The sequence below is a fragment of the Delphinapterus leucas genome, chromosome 13, assembly GCF_059928025.1.
Source record: "Delphinapterus leucas isolate spDelLeu-1000000601 "Yukka" chromosome 13, BTC_Dleu_Yukka2, whole genome shotgun sequence".
Taxonomy (NCBI): domain Eukaryota; kingdom Metazoa; phylum Chordata; class Mammalia; order Artiodactyla; family Monodontidae; genus Delphinapterus; species Delphinapterus leucas.
The window spans coordinates 42521078-42538780 of NC_143141.1; the positions used below are offsets into that span (position 1 = coordinate 42521078).

A 17703-nucleotide genomic window follows, 5' to 3' on the forward strand; every position below is an offset into this window, starting at 1 on the left:
GAAAAAGAACAATTTTTTAAAAGGAATTATCTTTTAAATTAAAATTAAAGTCATTAGGGAATGTACAAATTAGGGAAAGTACAAATACTGGAAAAAACCCTAAGCAACTCAAGAAGGGATTATGTGAGGAAACCTGCCAGCTAAAAAAATGCGCTCATTATTAGAAGAAAAGATATAAATTTCTATTATAGGATGTAATAGAACCACTTATTTGATTATTTATCTGAAAATAAATCTGGTTAGCTAATTCAGTGATCTGGGTTTTCTCTTCCTAATTACAAGTTGCTGCTTTTTTTTCCCCAAAAGACATATACCAGGTCATTAAAAGTCTGATCTGGCAGTCATCTGGAGTACAAACTGAAGACTTCAAAGAAAAACCATGTAGATGTCCGCTATAACGACATTGGAAACTGCAAGGAAAGCAGTACTGTTTTGTAAATAATCAAGATCAATTAAAAACAATTTGTAGGCTCAAGGACAGAAATAGTATACTTTAGGGTCTTTAGGAACAACACAATGTTGTAATTAAAATACATTGCTGGGACTTCCCTGGTGGTGCAGTGGTTAAGAGTCCACCTGCCAGTGCATGGGAACACAAGTTTGAGCCCTGGTCCAGGAAGATCCCACATGCCACAGAGCCACTGAGCCTGCGAGCCACAACTACTGAAGCCCGCATGCCTAGAGCCCGTGCTCCGCAACAAGAGAAGCCACCGCAATGAGAAGCCCGCACACCGCAACGAAGAGTAGCCCCCGCTCACCTCAATTAGAAAAAGCCCACACGCAGCAATGAAGAGCCAATGCAGCCAAAAATAAATAAATAAATGTATATTAAAAAAATACATTGCCTCCTATACCTGAATGCCTATAAAGATGAGTTTTGTGAGATAGGTTTGTTCTATGTTGTTTAATCTCAATTCCTCATCTTTACTTAGCGTCTTTATCATTACCTTGGAGATTCTGACCAAACGCCACGAACTCATATCTCACCAAAAGGGAACAGTGGCCAACTTCTGTGCAATCACCTTATCGACCCACTTTGTTCTTTTGAGATAGCTGCCGGAGGCTGGTTTTCAGACTCTATCCACAGTTGGGAATACCCAAACTTTCAGATGATTCTATCTTTGAAAAGGGATTCTGAAAACCAGAATCTTTTCCTGTTATCATTATCTCTGCAAACAAAGGCTGTTACATAAAATCATTCTGAATGTATGGCTAATACGTAATGGAAAAATACAGTTTACAAAGGGGAATTGAAATTGAACTCACCTGTCCACTTTTCCCTATTTCCAGCTCCATTATGGCAACAGGAGTGTGCATTTGAGCTGAGTGTCTTGACTGCGATTTCCCATCAACTCTCCAGCTCAAGCCCCGAAGCCCACTGTCCCACCGGCTCTGGTTCATGAGGCTCTCTCGGATTTTTGTCTTATGGCTCTTCCAGAATTTGGAAATGACAGCAGCTTGGTCAGATGTGATCCCGCCTTGCTTTTTGGTTTGAGCAGTCAAGAATGCCTCCAGCTGGTTGAAATCCATGTCTGCAGATGCAATAGACTATAATGACAGAAAAAATAACAGATATGAATTTGGTAGATAACTAGAAAAAGATGCATCTTAACTACAGATCACATTTTGAGTGATTCTTAATCACTGAATAAGCTTTCAAAAAGGGTCATCAAAAGACAGTAATGAGAATAAGTGCTTCATAAATACAAAAATATTCCCTTTGAAAATACTGAATATCAGAAAAGCTATTGTGAAAAATTCCATGTTGGGAATTCCCTGGCGATCCAGTGGACAGGACTCCACGCTCTCACTGCCTAGGGCCCAGGTTCAATCCACAGTAGGGGAACTAAGATCCCACAAGCCCCGTGATGTGGCCAACAAAAAAAAAAAATCCGTGTCACTCAAATTCTCTATCAATAACTAGAATCTATAAATATCCAGTTCCATGATGAGGAAATAATAAAATATAAAGTTAAAATGTAAAAATAATAAAACAAGAGAATAAAATGAATTAGTGCTCTGATGAAATCTTACATAATTTCACAGTGCCTTACAGCCAGGCTTGGTTTGATATACTATAACTGGGTAATGCCTTGTCCATACGAAGTACTAAGTAAATTTTGTTAAGTGAATGAATTAGTTTAGTTTTATAGCCCATCTTCAACCAAACAGCCAGTAATACTACAATATCCAATAATACTACTCTGAAACTGTATACTACTTTATTCTTTTCCATAAATTTTCAAACCTTAATTGCCATTGCTGTTCTGAGAACAGTAAGCAGCTAAACTGAAGCGGGAAATCATCAAAGGGCTGGGGCAATGGAGCCCTGAATAGGTCAGTGATGGTTAATGATTTGGTCTCCGAACAAGCTTTCCCCTGCCTGGACATGAGGATTGATATGAGCTCCAAACCAAACTATCATAGTACCTCCTTTCTCTGGGCACAATGATTGATCCAAATTAATCTCCCAATTTAGGAGGAGAAGTGGTCTTGTCTCCTGAGGTCATGGTACCAGAAGAACATGAGACTGGAGGGTTGCAGACAGACATCTTTGATCTTTTGGCAAAAGCCTGATTGCAATAAAATAGAATGAAGCCAAGTAGAGATGAGAGTGGGTTCTAATGGAGTGATACCCTGTTCTGTAATCCCCAAGGCCTTGGTTCCTGCAGACCTTTCTTCAACTCTGTATGTTATCTCGGCATCTTTTCCACCTGTAGGCACCAAAAACTCCCATTTACTATTCAAGATAGTTTAAGCTGTATTCCTATCATTTGGAACCAAGAGTCCTGCCTACACTTGAGCAGTAGCAGTGAGAACACAGGAATGTAAAGGTAGACAGTGTACAGGTGGAGTACAGGTAGAATAGGTGGAACGGAGGCTGAAAGACAAACATGCTGTCTTTCATTCCTCCATTAATATGAAAAAGTACAATAAATATTACAACATAGATTAAAGATATTTCACATTACAAGTCAACAAATGTTTACTGAATATCTGCCTATTTACCAGGTTTTGGGTAGGAGAACCCAAAATCTCTGGCTATGCCACTCAATAGAAACATTAATTTGTATAATATATTATAATTAAATAAAAGTATTTCTACCGGTACTTTGCTTCACACTATCGCATCACAACACAGGTGATGTGTATCATTCTTTTCCTCAAAGCATATTAAGAAATCTATTCTGGGGCTTCCCTGGTGGCGCAGTGGTTGAGAGTCCGCCTGCCAATGCAAGGGACACGGGTTCATGCCCTGGCCCGGGAAGAACCCACATGCCGCGGAGCAGCTAGGCCCGTGAGCCATGGCCGCTGAGCCTGCGCGTCTGGAGCCTGTGCTCCGCAACGGGAGAGGCCATAACAGTGAGGGGCCCACGTACCGCAAAAAAAAAAAAAAAAAATCTATTCTGATTTAACTTCACTTGTGACAGAAGTCATTTTGGTTGGGTTCCAGTCAATAATATCTTGAACTGGGGTCAATTCATCCAAAAAAGGTGTTACCGTCTCTGTAACATATTCTTCTTTTTACTTGCCCAACTCTTTAAAAATGTAAAAACCATTCTTAGCTAATGGGCTATACAAAAATAGTGTGTCCTGCAGGATGTAGTTTGCCAACCCCTGCTCAAGAACATCCTACAAAACAAACTGACACATGTCCTACATGACTTGGCAATGTCCCATCTAACATTATGTGGAACCTGTTTATAATTACCTGGGCCTAGAAATTAATCTTTTTCTTTTTACATAAAAAATTATTTTTTGGCACAGTTTTAATAAGCTCTAAATTTTCCAGGAATGCAACTAATACAGCTTGTATCAATATTTTGGTTTGGTCAGAACTTTACAAATAGGTTGTTGAGCATTTTGGAAAATCTCATTACCAGTGGCAATACCATTCACATTTTGATTTCTGAACTACCAAAACAACACATCTATATATGTCTGCATTTACTGCTGCACATTCACAGTGATTCTACATATAGGTGCAAGTATTTGATTAATTCATTACATGTTCTAATGCAGTAATGCTTCAACATTTACATTGTTAAATATATATTTTAAATTACTGTATTATTTTATTTTCCTTATAACTTTCCTTTATATTACATATATGTCATATTATTAGAAATTATACATGTTAATTTTATTATATGTGAATTATAATTATACATGCATTTCATTTAAGGTTAATGAAGGAACTGTATGGTCAGACCACTCAAGATGGGTGTTCTCTTGCTCTCTGTACATCCCCTGCCTGGCCAGTGCCTGCTTCACCCATACCCTACACTATGACTGACCTTCCTACAAACTTGCCCCAGACCCCAGCTAGTGACCGTTCTTATCAAAAGGGCAGTGAGGGGTGTGCCCCTCTGCTGGTTTCCCCAGTAACTAATGAGCCAACCTGACGAAATTCCCCCTATAACTGGTAATCTCCCTTCCACCCAGGAGCAAAGCCTGCCACCATGTCCTGCCTGCTGTCTGTCACACATGGTGGGGTGTTGCTCCAGGACCTTGCTTCAGATGTGTAAGCTCCTCCATCCATTAAATTAACCCTGATGTCTCTGTCACTGACTCTGAGCTCTTTCTTCGGTCTTGAAGCTGGGCAAGTGCAGGCCTTGTAGGCCTGCAGAGTGCAGCCCAACAGGGACACTGGAAAATATTTACTATAAAAAGGAAACCCTGGGTCTGATAGGTTTGCGAGCCACTGAGGATCAAGTCCAAACCCAACACAACAGGCCCTTCAAAATGCAAGCTGACTTATTATAAGCAGATAGGCTAGAGGGTCTTTGGAGAAAGAGAACCAAGAATGGCTCTCTTGACATAAGAGAACCTATTTAGGCCTAAGCCATTTTGTAATCTAAGCCTGGCTGCCATGCTTGCCCTTGAACAGATCTCAGTAATTAATGATCTTAAGGGAGGGAATGCAGAAACTAGGGAGGAGCAGTCAAGAAACAACAGTGCAGCCTTGGGGCAGGGTCCTGGTTCCTCAAGGGATATACATAATATAACTTTGAGTTCTGCAGAACTAAGGCCCCCACCAGGTGGAGGATGGAATGAAGATGTTGACAGTCTAGACTTTAATCAACTAAAGCTTGGACTCTTCCAACCTTCGTCCCAATTCTATGTTGAATTCTCCTCTGCTCAAGCCCCCTCATGAATATACATGTACCCTTAGTTTAAAACTTCACCAATTTTGCTGTTCAGGAAGACACTGCTTTGAGAAAGATCCCCAGTGTTCTCCTTACTTGCTGCAAGTAATAATCCTTCCTTCTCTCGATCTCTGGCTTGGTTGTGGCTATTGGCTCAATGCCCACCACTCTTGGGCAAACCCAGTTTTCTGGTAACATTATCCTCCTATCTTATTTTACTCCCTGCCTCCCAGACTTGCCACTCAAACAGCACCAACTTGTTCATAATGCCCCTGCTACCAATCCCAATATGCTAACTGCTTCTTTCTATGTGCCTCTGTTCACGCTATTCTAACTGCCTGAAATGTCCTTTCATCACCACCTTCACCGGATTAACTTCTATTCACCATTCAAGACTCAGTTCAAGCATGACTCCCCCAATATTCCTCCTCCCCTAGTAAGGTAAGGGTACCTCTCTATTCCAAAAATGCCCTAATATCTCTATCATAGCACTTACCTCAATGTAATGAAGCTTTCTGTTTACAAGTCTATTTCACCCAACAGACTTTAATCTTTGACAGAGTCTAATTTATATATCTCTGCAAATATAGGATCTAACACAACTTTTTGAATTTATGTTCTAACAAGCACAACTGTATCAACAACTTTTTAAACCAAAAGTAATAAATGTTGCAGATTAAGTCTAGAAGTATCTACAGTTACCAACTCCTTGCTCTACAAAATCTTACCATGTATATAACAAACTATAAACTCCTAGATAAAGTAGAAAATAATCCCATGGTGTTGATATCTGTTTGCCTAATCTAGCCTGGCAAATTAGCAAGGGGCTCAGAGCTAAAGGATATTTAGGCTAGGAAATCAGGAGAAAGGAAGAATCTGATTGAAAGATAAAAATGCAAACCATCATATTAATGTTATTGATAATGTTGTGCTGCTAGAATATAATCATAGAACAACCCCACATGATGTGGCTGCTGGTGGGCAGCTTGGAGAAACCACTGGTCACCTAGTAAACACAGATCAGCAATATGCTAAAAATGTATTTGACAGAAATATGATGATCCAATTACAACTTTTAAATGTTAAAAATTAATAATTATCAGTTTGAAACTGAAATTTCAAATGAACAAAAAAAGTGAGGTAGTAAGAGACAGGAAAACAGAAGAAATGTAAAAACATGCCAAGCTGTTCTATTTCAGAGAAAAGAAACAGACTGATAGGTATGCAGTTCCAATCAAAATCCTAGTAAGATTTTTTGTAGGTATAGGCAAAATTATTGTACAATTTAAATGGAAAGGCAAAGGAAGTGGAGTAGATAAAACAATTTTGAATAAGAACAATAAAGTGGGAGGAATTGGTCTTCCGCATTTCAAGATTTAATTCACCGCTACAGTAATCAAGATTCTGTGATATCTGCAGAGAGACAGATACATAGACCAATGGAATACACAGACCAATAAAAAACACAGAAACAGACCCCCACAAAATGGGCAACTCATCTTTGACAAAGGTGCAAAAGCAATTCAATGAAGGAAAGAAAGATAGCGTTTTCAGCAAAAGGTACTCAAGCAAGTAGATATCCATAGGTTAAAAAAGAGAACCTCAACCTTAGTCTCATAACATATAGAAGTAAATTTTAAGTGGATCACGGGCTTAGATATAATGAAAAACTGTAAATCTTAGAAAGAAAAAGAAAGACAATCTTTGGGATCTAGGACTAATCAAAGCATTCTTAGACTTGACACCAAAAGCATGATCCATAAAAGCAAAAACTGTTAAATTCGACCTCATCAAAATTAACCTTCACCATGTGCAAAAAACCCTGTGAAGGGGATAAAGACATACTTCAAATTGGTAGAAAATATTTCAAGCCACATATCTAACCAAGGACTAGTATCTAGAATATATAAAGAACTTTCAGGGACTTCCCTGGAGGGCCAGTGGTTAAGACTGCATGCTTCCACTGCAGCGGGCGTGGGTTCCATCCCTGGTCGGGGAATTCTTTTAAGATCCCGCATGCCACATGGTGCGGCCAAAAGACAAAAGAGAAAAGAACTTTCAAAATGCAATATTAAAAAATAAACAATCCCATTAGAAACTGGATAAAACATATGAGAGATATTTCACCAGAGCAGATATACAGATGGTAAATAAGTACAATGAAAAATGCTAAACATCATTAGCCATCAGAGAAATGCAAATTAAAACCACAATGAGATGTCACTATACACTTATCAGAATGGCTAAAATGTAAAAATAGTGACAAGACAGGATACAGAGACTCTGGATCACTCATACATTGTTGGTGGGAATGTAAAATGGCACACCCACACTGCAAAACATTTTGGCAATTTATTAGAAAACTAAACATGAACTTCCATATGACCCAGCAATAGCATTTCTGGGCATTTATCCCAGAGAAAGGAGAACTTACGCCCATACAAAAAGCTATACACAAATGTTTATGGCAGCTTTATTTGTAATAACCAAAAATTAGAAACAAACCAGACATCCTTCAACTGGTGAATGGTTAAATAAACTGTGGTATATCCATATACCATGGACTATTTCTCTACAATAAAAAGGAAACGGGCCATTGATACTACAACTTGCATAAATTCTCAGAGAATTATGCTGAGTGAAAAAACCCAATCAGGAAAAGTTACACATTGTACTATTCCATTTATATCATATACTTGAAATGGCAAAATTACAGAAATGGAAGACAGGTTAGTAGTTGCTAGCGATTAAGGAAGGGGTGGGGGCTCTTTGAGGAATATGTGGTTGGAGCTGCAGCTGAGCTCGGGTCCACCCGCTCCTGCTCTTGACTTGCCACTGTTTTTTCTCACCCAGGAACAAGTCAGTCAGGGAGGTACATCACAACCATGGCTTTGAAAGATACCAGAAAGATACCCGTGGAACCAGAGGTGGCAATTTCACCAAATTAGAATCACCCTATCCAGTCACAATGTAAAACCTCTGGAGAAGGTTTGTGTAGACTTGATGAGAGGTGCAAATGAAAAGAATCTTAAAATGAAAAGACCAGTTTGGAGGCCTACCAGGACTCTGAGAATCACTACAAGAAAAACTCCTGCTGAAAGATTTGGTCTCTTTTTCAGATGAGGATATACAAGAAACTCATTGACTTGAACAGTCTTTCTGAGATTGTTAAGCAGATTACTTCCATCAGTATTTAGCCGGGAGTCGAGGCTGAATCACTACTGCAGATGCGTAAATCAACTATTTTAATAAATTGATTATCAGTTGTTTAAAGAGGAAAAAAAAAGGAAGGAGCAAGGGTGGGTGGGAGGAAAGTAGATGTGGCTATAAAACTGCAACATGAGGGATCTTAGTGGTGATGGAAAGCTCTGTATCTTGACTGTACCAATGTTAATATAGTGGTTGTGATATTATACTACAGTTTTGCAGTACGTTATCGTTAGGGGGAATCAATAAAAAATACAATGGTATCTCTTTGTATTATTTCTTATAGCTGCATGTGAATCTACAATTATCTCTAAATAAAAATCTTAATAAAAAAAGAAACCTACATCAGGCCTATTTCTTGCTCTAAATGTAAGTTCTTTAAGAGAGCAGAGACCTTGCCTCTCTTGTTTAATATTTAACCCCTGGAGCCTCGCACAGTGACTGGCATATAGTAGGTGATCAGCAAATATATAATGAATGAGTGAATAGTTGGATGAGCATGAAATCTGGAATCGCCCCCAAAAAAACTAGTACCGTACTCACTTGATCTTGGGAAAGTCATTTAGTCTTGTTGTACCTCAATTTCCCCATTTATAATATGTAGATATAATACAGAATATGGTTATTTTAAAACTTGGCTCCAAAATTCTTTGACCCTTCTCCCACAAAGAGTTAAGGGTCTATGTCCTATTCCCTAGAATATGGGCTGTGTGAGTGTTTGATCATGGCAATTCCAACTATATGACATTCTGGAAAAGTCAAAACTATGGAGACAGTAAAAAGATCAGTGGTTGCCAGGAGTTCAGAGGGAGGAAGGGAGAGATGAATAGGTGGAACACAAGGGATTTTTCAGGCAGTGAAACAATTCTGTATAGTGTACAAAATCTGATACTAAATGGTGGACACACATAACTAAACATTTGTGTAGAAAGAATATACAAACAGAATGTACAAGACAAAGAGTGAATTCTAATGTAAACCGTGGATTTTAGTTAATAATGTAATCAACACAGGCTCCTCAACTGTAAACAAATGTACCACACTAATGCAAGATGTTCATAATAGGGGAAATTGCTTGGGAGCAGAGAGCAAGGGAGTATATGTTAACTCTCTGCACTTTCCATTCAATTCTTCTGTAAACCAAAAACCATTCTTAAAGTATATTTTAAAAAAACCCCAAAAACTAGTGATAGATACAAAAACATGCATAAATTTTAGATATTATGCTGAATTTTAAAAGTTAGATACATCGAGTATATACTGTATGATTCAATTTATGTTACGTTCTACAACAAGCAAAACTAATCTATGATAACAGAAACCAGAAAAGTGGTTACCTAAGGCAGAGGTGGGGCTGACTGGGAAGAGGAATGAGGGAACTTTCTGTGGTGATGATAGGATGATAAGATGATGATAGAAGTGTGGATTACACAGGTATACATTTCTCAAAAACTCAAACTGAATACTTAAGTACTATCATATAAATTATACTCAATTTTTTTTAAAAAGCAAAAAATAACTTCTTACGAAAAAGATACCATTTTTTAAAGTTACAAATTCAAATGAAGTACTGAGATTTTGTAAAGTATATAACTGACAGAAGAGTAGTATGCAGAGTATATAAAGAACTCCTTGAAATCAAAAAGACCTAACAGCTAAAAATTTGACCAAAAATATGAGCAGACTATTCACAGAAAGGGAAATTTAATAATAAATCAATCAATAAAAATATGCTCAACATAACTAATAATAAAGAAAATGTAAACTAATACCATTTCCCTTCCATTAAACTGGCAAAAAGTAAAATGCCCCACAATATTAAAAACTGTTTCTTTACTTCCTCACCAACAATTCTCATATACTGTTGTGGGAACAGAACATTTTTGAAGGGCAATTTTGCATTATCTGTCAAAATTTAAGATGTACGTATTCTAGAACTCAGCAACTCTTCTGCAATGGAAAAAACTTAGAGGAACTCTTATACCTATGCACTAGGAGTCCTATGCAGGAATGGTTATTGCAACAATGTTGGTAATAGTAACAAATTAGAATCAACTCCAATGTCTGGAACAACAACAACAAAAATGGTTAGTGACAAACCATGGACTAACACACAGTAAATGAATTAGAATTATATCTATCAACATGGAAAAGCACAAACACATAATGCCGAACAACAATAACAAAAAAGACAACTGCACACAAATATATGAAGTATGATACTATTTATATGAAATATTATAAGATAAAAAATACTATAAATTTAAAATACGTATGTAGTAAAAATGTAAAATTATGCATGAGATTGATAAACACCTAATGCAGGCCAGAGGTTACTTCAAAGGACAAGGAGAATGAAATCTGAGAGGCATATAGAGGGCTCTAGTAGTATCTACAATTTTTTTAATGTTTTTAATAAAACTAACTTTAGAACAGATGTACAGAAAACTTATGAAGATAGTACAGATTTAATATACCACACACTCAATTTCCTAGGCTATTAACATCTTACATTAATAAAGTCACACTTGTGACAATTAGTGAACCAATATGGATAACATTATTATTAACCATACTATATGTTATTCATATTTCCTTAGTTTTTACCTAATGTGCTTTTTATGTTCCAGGATCCCATCCAAGTTACACTACATTTAGTCATCATGTCTCCTTAAGTTTCCCTCGGCTATGACAGTTTCTCAAACTTTTCTTGTTTTTGATAACCTTGACAGTTTTGAGGAGTACTGGTCAGGTACTTTGTAGAATGTCCCTCAGTTTGGATATGCCTCATGTTTTTCTCATGGTTAGACTGGGGTTATAGGTTTTGGGAGAAAGACCAGAGGTGAACTGCCATTCTCATCATACCACATCAAGGGTACATGCTATCAACATGGCTTACCACTGCTAATGGAAACTAGCTGAGGTAGTGTTTTTCAGGTTTCTCCACTGTAAAATAACTCTTTTCTCCCCCTTTTCTATAATCTACTCTTTGTTGGGAAGTCACCATGAGCAGCCCACACTTAAAGAATAGGAAGTTATGCTCCACCTCCTTGGAGGCAAAGTATCTATATAAATTATTTGGAATTCTTCTGTGTAGGTCAATAATGTTTTAAAATACCCAAAAAAGAAAAAAATAATAAAGATCAGAGCAGAAATAAATGAAATAGAGACTAAAACAAAACAAAACAAAAACAAAAAGATCAGTGAAACGGAGCTGGTTCTTTGAAAAGATATACAAAATTGATAAACCTTTAGCCAGACTCATCAGGAAAAAAAAGAGAGAGGGCCTAAATAAATAAAATCAGAAATGAACAAGGAGAAGTTACAAAGGATCATAAGAGATTACAACAAACAAGTATATACCAATAAAATGAACAACTTAGAAAAAATGGATAAAGTCCTAGAAATGTATAATCTCCCAAGACTGAATTAGGAAAAAACATAAAATATGTATAGACCAATTACCAGTAATGAAATTGAATCAGTAATTAAAAAACAAAACAAGCAAAAAAACTTCCAATAAACAAAAGTCTAGGACCAGAAGTCTTCATAGGTGAAATCTACTAAACGTTTAAAGAGTTAATGCCTATCTTCAAACTATTCCAAAATAGATTGAAGAGGAAGGAATGATTCTGAACTCATTCTCTGAGGCCAGCATCATCCTGATACAAAACCAGACAAAGACACTGCAAAAAAAGAGAAAATTACAGGTCAGTATCACTGATAAACATAGATGCAAAAATTCTCAACAAATATTAGCAAACCAAATTCAACAATACGTTTAAAGGATCATACATCATGATCAAGTGGGATTTATCCCAGGGATGCAAGTATGGTTCAAATCTGAAAATCAATTAATGTGATACACCACATTAACAAATTGGAGAATAAAAATCCTATGATCATCTCAATAGATGCATAAAAAGCTTTTGACAAAATTCAACATCCATTTATGATAAAAACTCTCAACAAAGTGGGTACAGAGGGAACATACCTCAACATAATAAAAGTCACATGTGACAAACCTGCAGCCAACAATATACTCAACGGTGAAAAGCTGAAAGCATTTCCTCTAAGATCAGGAACAAGACAAGGATGCCCACTCTCGTCACTGTTATTCAACATTGTACTGGAAGTCCCAACCACCGAAATCAAACGAGAAAAAAAAATAAAAGGAATCCGAATTAGAAGGGAAGAAGTAAAACTGTCACTATCTGCAGATGATACACTATATATAGAAAATGCTAAAGATACCACCAAAAGACTATTAGAACTAATAACTTAATTCAGTAAGTTGCAGGATACAAAATTAGCATACAGAAATCTGTTGCATTTCTATACACTAACAGAGAACTATCAGAAGAGAAATTTTAAAAATAATATCATTTACAGAAGAATAATACACCTAGGAACAAATCTAACTAAGGAAGTAAATGACCTGTACTCGAAAAACTATGACACTAATGAAAGAAACCAAAGACAACACAGACAAGTGGAAAGATATACCGTGCTCACAAGTTGGAAGAATTAACATTGCTAAAATGACCATATTACCCAAGGCAATTTAAGATGCAATGCAATACCTACCAAAATACCAACAGCAGGGACTTCCCTGGTGGCGCAGTGGTTAAGAATCTGCCTGCCAATGCAAGGGACACGGGTTCGAGCCCTGGTCTGGGAAGATCCCACATGCCGTGGCGCAACTAAGCCCATGCGCCACAACTACTAAGCCTGCGCTCTAGAGCCCGTGTGCCACAACTACTGAGCCCACACACCACAACTACTGAAGTCCGCACACTCTAGAGCCCGTGCTCCACAACAAGAGAAGCCACTGCAATGAGCCTGTGCACCACAATGAAGAGTAGCCCCCGCTCGCCGCAACTAGAGAAAGCCTGTGAGCAGCAACAAAGATCCAACACAGCCAAAAAAAAAAAAAACAACAGTATTTTTCACAAAACTAGAACAAATAATTCTAAAATTTGTTCTAAAAGGCCACCTACTGAATGGGAGAAGGTGTTTTCAAACATATATCTGGTAAGCAGTTAATATCCAAAATATACAAAGAATTCATACAACTCAATATCAAAAAAAAAAATTTTTTAATGGGCAAAAGACCTAAACAGACATTTTGCCAAAGACATACAGATGGCCAACAGACACATGAAAAGATGCTCAACATCACTAATCATCAGGGAAATGCAAATCAAAGCCACAATAAGCTATCACCTCACAGCTGTCAGAATGGCTATTATCAAAAGTCAACGAATAATAAACGTTGGCAAGGACATGGAGAAAAGGGAACCCTCATGCACTGTTAGTGGGAATACAAATGGGTGCAGCCGCTATGGAAAACAGTACGGAGATTCCTCAAAAAATTAAAAATAGAACTACCATACAAGAATCATTAATCTCTCTAATTTTACTCCATATCAAAAGAGGAAAGCAAACTTGCTAGTTTAATATAATAAATATAAATTAATGTGAAAAATCTTGGTTCTTATGACCAAGAATAAATACTGGGGACATAATTTCAACAACCCAAAAGTACTATTTCTTAAGAGTGTATCAAATATAAGTGATAAATCAATGCAATCTAATAACTTGTAGCTCTTTTTAATCAACTCAATAAAATACTGTCAAAGATAAATTAATAAACTTCTAGGATAAGTATCTTATTGACTTAAATATAAGATGACCTTGAATTTAGGTAATTCTATTTTTCCAAGAAAGAAACAAAGTTTAATTGTAAGAAATATTCTTTATCATGGTCAGTATTGCTAGTAACTCATATATATATAATTAAAAAAAAACAAGCAGAAAATTCTCATCCACAAATAATATACTTACCATCAATCTCATCCTGCTTGGAAATAACTGTCTTTTTCTAGTTATATTATATGTGGGGTTTTTAATATTGTAAGAAAAAAATATTGCTAGAATATGCCAAGGCAGTTGTTTGAATAGATAGCTATTTCTTTAGTGATTAAGTTATATCCAAGGAGAAAGAATGATTAGGAATTAAGCAAGATAATGCATGAGATATAAATATTTGCTTCTCCAACCCCTTAATGGGAACAGTAATTAAGAATTTCAGAAAGTTATTCACTCCCCTAATTTCCATTAAGTAAGTGAACTGGAACACATCATGCAGATTTAAATTCATCATTTCTGAAGAAAACAGACTGACAAGCATAGAGGCAAACGAAGAACTAACAATAGTTCAACCCCCATAGAAACTACTCATGGTAACCAAAAACAAATCTTTACTTGTCAACAGTTCTGTGAAGGTTCCAAGAATATGCTATGCCATAATGTGCACACATTCCCTTAGTTAAGCCTATAAACTACAGAATGCTACCAGCTGTCAATAAAAAGAAATTAAGACCTTGAGAAAGCAAAAGCAATTTGCCTTGTGACTATTAATATTAGCTTGTTAGTAAAGAGTAATAAAGAGAATGTTTTTTCTTCTGATTTATTTCACCAGAATATTTTCTGACAAAAATATATATTTACACAATTAAAGATCAAATACCAGGTCAAAAGATCTTAGTTGCATTTCTATAGCCTCTTGGAATAAAAAAAATCATATGATGAGCTAAAGCAAGTGAAACTGCCAAAAAATGGTTTAGGTAAACTAGTGTTTTCTAATGCTCTTAAAAGTTTTCTTGTTTTTTTTTTTTAAATTTGTATTTATTTATTTATTTTATTTATTTGGTTGCACCAGGTCTTAGTTGTGGCAGGCGGGCTCCTTAGTTGTGGCATGCGAACCCTCAGTTGCAGCATGCATGTGGGATCTAGTTCCCTGGCCAGGGATAAAACCCAGGCCCCCTGCACTGGGAGCGTGGAGTCTTACCCACTGCCCCACCAAGGAAGTCCTCAGTTTTCTTGTTTTAAAAAAACTAAATATTTCCCTTGAAATTGCTTATGATATTATTTTAAGTAGAACATAGTCCAAAACATAAGCAGAAATAGTCCAAAAGAAAAGCAACTCAGTTTTTGTGTGGGTTTTTTTTGTTGTTGTTGTTTTAATTTATTTGGCTGTGCTGGGTCTTAGTTGCCGCACACGGGATCTTCGTTGCGGCTTGTGTGCAGGATCTTCATTGCGGCATGCATGTGGGATCCAGTTCCCTAACCAGGGATCGAACCCAGTCCCCCTGCATTGGAAGCACAGAGTCTTAACCACTGGACCACCTGGGAAGTCCCACAACTCAGTTTTGCCTTTTATTTACCTTCAGTAAATTCGTAAAATCTGGTTTACTGTACTTACAGTTAGAAAATGGTTTTTCTGTTTGAAACATTTCTCTGGGCTTTAGTTTCCCTAAAATTAAATGAAGGGGATTTGCTAAATGATGTCTATGTACTCCGCCCCCAGTATTAACATTCCATGTTGCTGTATCTATGCACTGAGCTACACAAAATTGCCAGTGTGCAACTGTTTTTGACTTACAAAAATGGTAATTTGAAGTGGTTCAACCTTGCTAAATTTCCAAAGCTTTATTCCCTCCTATAAACTATCTTTGGCATAACTCAGCTTTTGTATTCTTTTTTTTTTTTGAAGTATAGTTGATTTACAATATTGCGTTAGTTTCAGGTTACAGCAAAGCAATATGGTTATATATATATATGTATACATCTGCATTTTTTTCACTTCTCATTATAGGTTATTACAAGATATTGAATATAGCTCCCTGTGCTATAGAGTAAATCCTTGTTGTTTATCTATTTTATATAATAGGTAGTGTGAGCTTTTGTGTTTGTTTTTTTTTTTTTTTTAGCTTTTGTATTCTTAAAGTAGACCAAAATGATGAAAGCTGGCTCTCAATTCCATTCAGGATTGAATGTACTTTATTAGAAAATTTTTGTAAGGCCTATTTTATCCCTGAAGAAAAAGTAGATAATCTGATATGGAAACCCTCCTATGTTACTACTTCACAATTCAGTTTTGAGTATTTGCAGAATTTGTTCTAGCCCACTCAGTTTTGGCTCCACTTGTTATCACCATATAATCTTCTTCATCACCGAGTTTCAACCACCTTCCTATCAGGCCCTGTCCTAAACTCTCAAAAAAGATGAATAACATGAACATGACTTTGAAGAGCATACAATCTGGTGTGTAACCAAAAGCACAATGCAGCATCCTTGGCTTTCCTCATTTGCCAGGAAATCTAGAGCAGTACTACCCAAAGTACAGTCTGCAGATCAATGCCAGTCCACAAACTTCATTACAAGTCCACTATGAGGTGGCTGTAGAGACTGAGAGTAAACATTCAGAAACTTTTGTGGCAATGTCACAGTATTTTTATGTTGATTATTCTAACAAAATAATTGAACCTTATATTTTTATGTATTTTTGGTGAGACTGAAAATTCTAAAAACACAACACACACACACACACACACACACTACAAATCTGGTCCTCAACAGACATCATTTAAGAAGCACTGGTGTTGAGGATTCTATTGTTTTTGCAATTTAGGTCAGCTGCATTTTGAAGTAAAAACACTCATCTCATATCAGACTTCAACAACTAATAGCTAATTGGTCCCATTTCCACTATAATAAAAATCCTGGCTACATTTAAACAGGGGAAAAAAAGGTTACCAAGAAGAAAATAACGTGCTGGCTATGGACAACTTGGAAAGATTAAGTCAAAGCTAAAATTAAGAAAAGAGAAAAATGCTATTACTTTTCACTGGGGAGAAAGGAAAATATTTCAAGTTGACAGCAAATTTTATAAATCACTGTTGTCTATGCCTGGTCCTTCTTACAGGAAAAAAAAAAAGCTATAATCATTTGAATTTCTCAACTTACACAATTCAGAACTGAAAATTACCAATAGAAGGAAACTTCAGCAAAAAGAAGAGCTATGGAGTGGATAGGAGAATTTATTCCTCTCACATCTGTGTAATTAGTCCTGTTTCTTGCCACCTATGGTAAAATAATAAAGTCTCTGTTTGTCTGATGTCTCCATGCCTGGGAAGTTGCTGGAGTCTTTGTAAACAAAATACAACCATGTTTCATTTGGCACAGGTAAACACAGAAGTGCAATCAAATCATATTTTAAAGGCAAATTCATATTTCCCATTACTAGATTTAATACGCAATGACTAGCGTGTCTGTTGAGTACTACTGCCATATTCTGCATTCTAATTTAACAAATTAACACATTAAAAAAGAAATTAATTTGGTTTCATAAGACAAAATTTTGGCCAATGACAGACTCACCTAGAGTACCTCTGGACACATTCCAAAGTTCAGTGACTTACACAACTACTATGTAACAGTCACTATGCCAGGAACTTTCCAGTTTCCTGGCTGCTTTAACATCCAATTAAGGGCAGACAGG

The 17703-nt window shown here is 36.5% G+C and overlaps 1 protein-coding gene and 1 pseudogene across 3 annotated transcripts in view; one reads left to right on the top strand and one right to left on the bottom strand.

Moving 5' to 3' along the window:
- Window positions 1-17703, bottom strand: part of COMMD1 (copper metabolism domain containing 1) — a 154183-nt gene that overhangs the window by 84439 nt on the left and 52041 nt on the right. For all 3 annotated transcript variants that reach the window (XM_022597178.2, XM_022597179.2, XM_089922344.1), the window contains exon 2: window positions 1267-1548. In XM_022597178.2, the coding sequence (XP_022452886.1) occupies window positions 1267-1548 (282 nt within the window). The remainder of the gene's footprint in view (window positions 1-1266; window positions 1549-17703) is intronic.
- LOC111186612 (small ribosomal subunit protein uS10 pseudogene) lies at window positions 6986-8407 on the top strand (annotated as a pseudogene).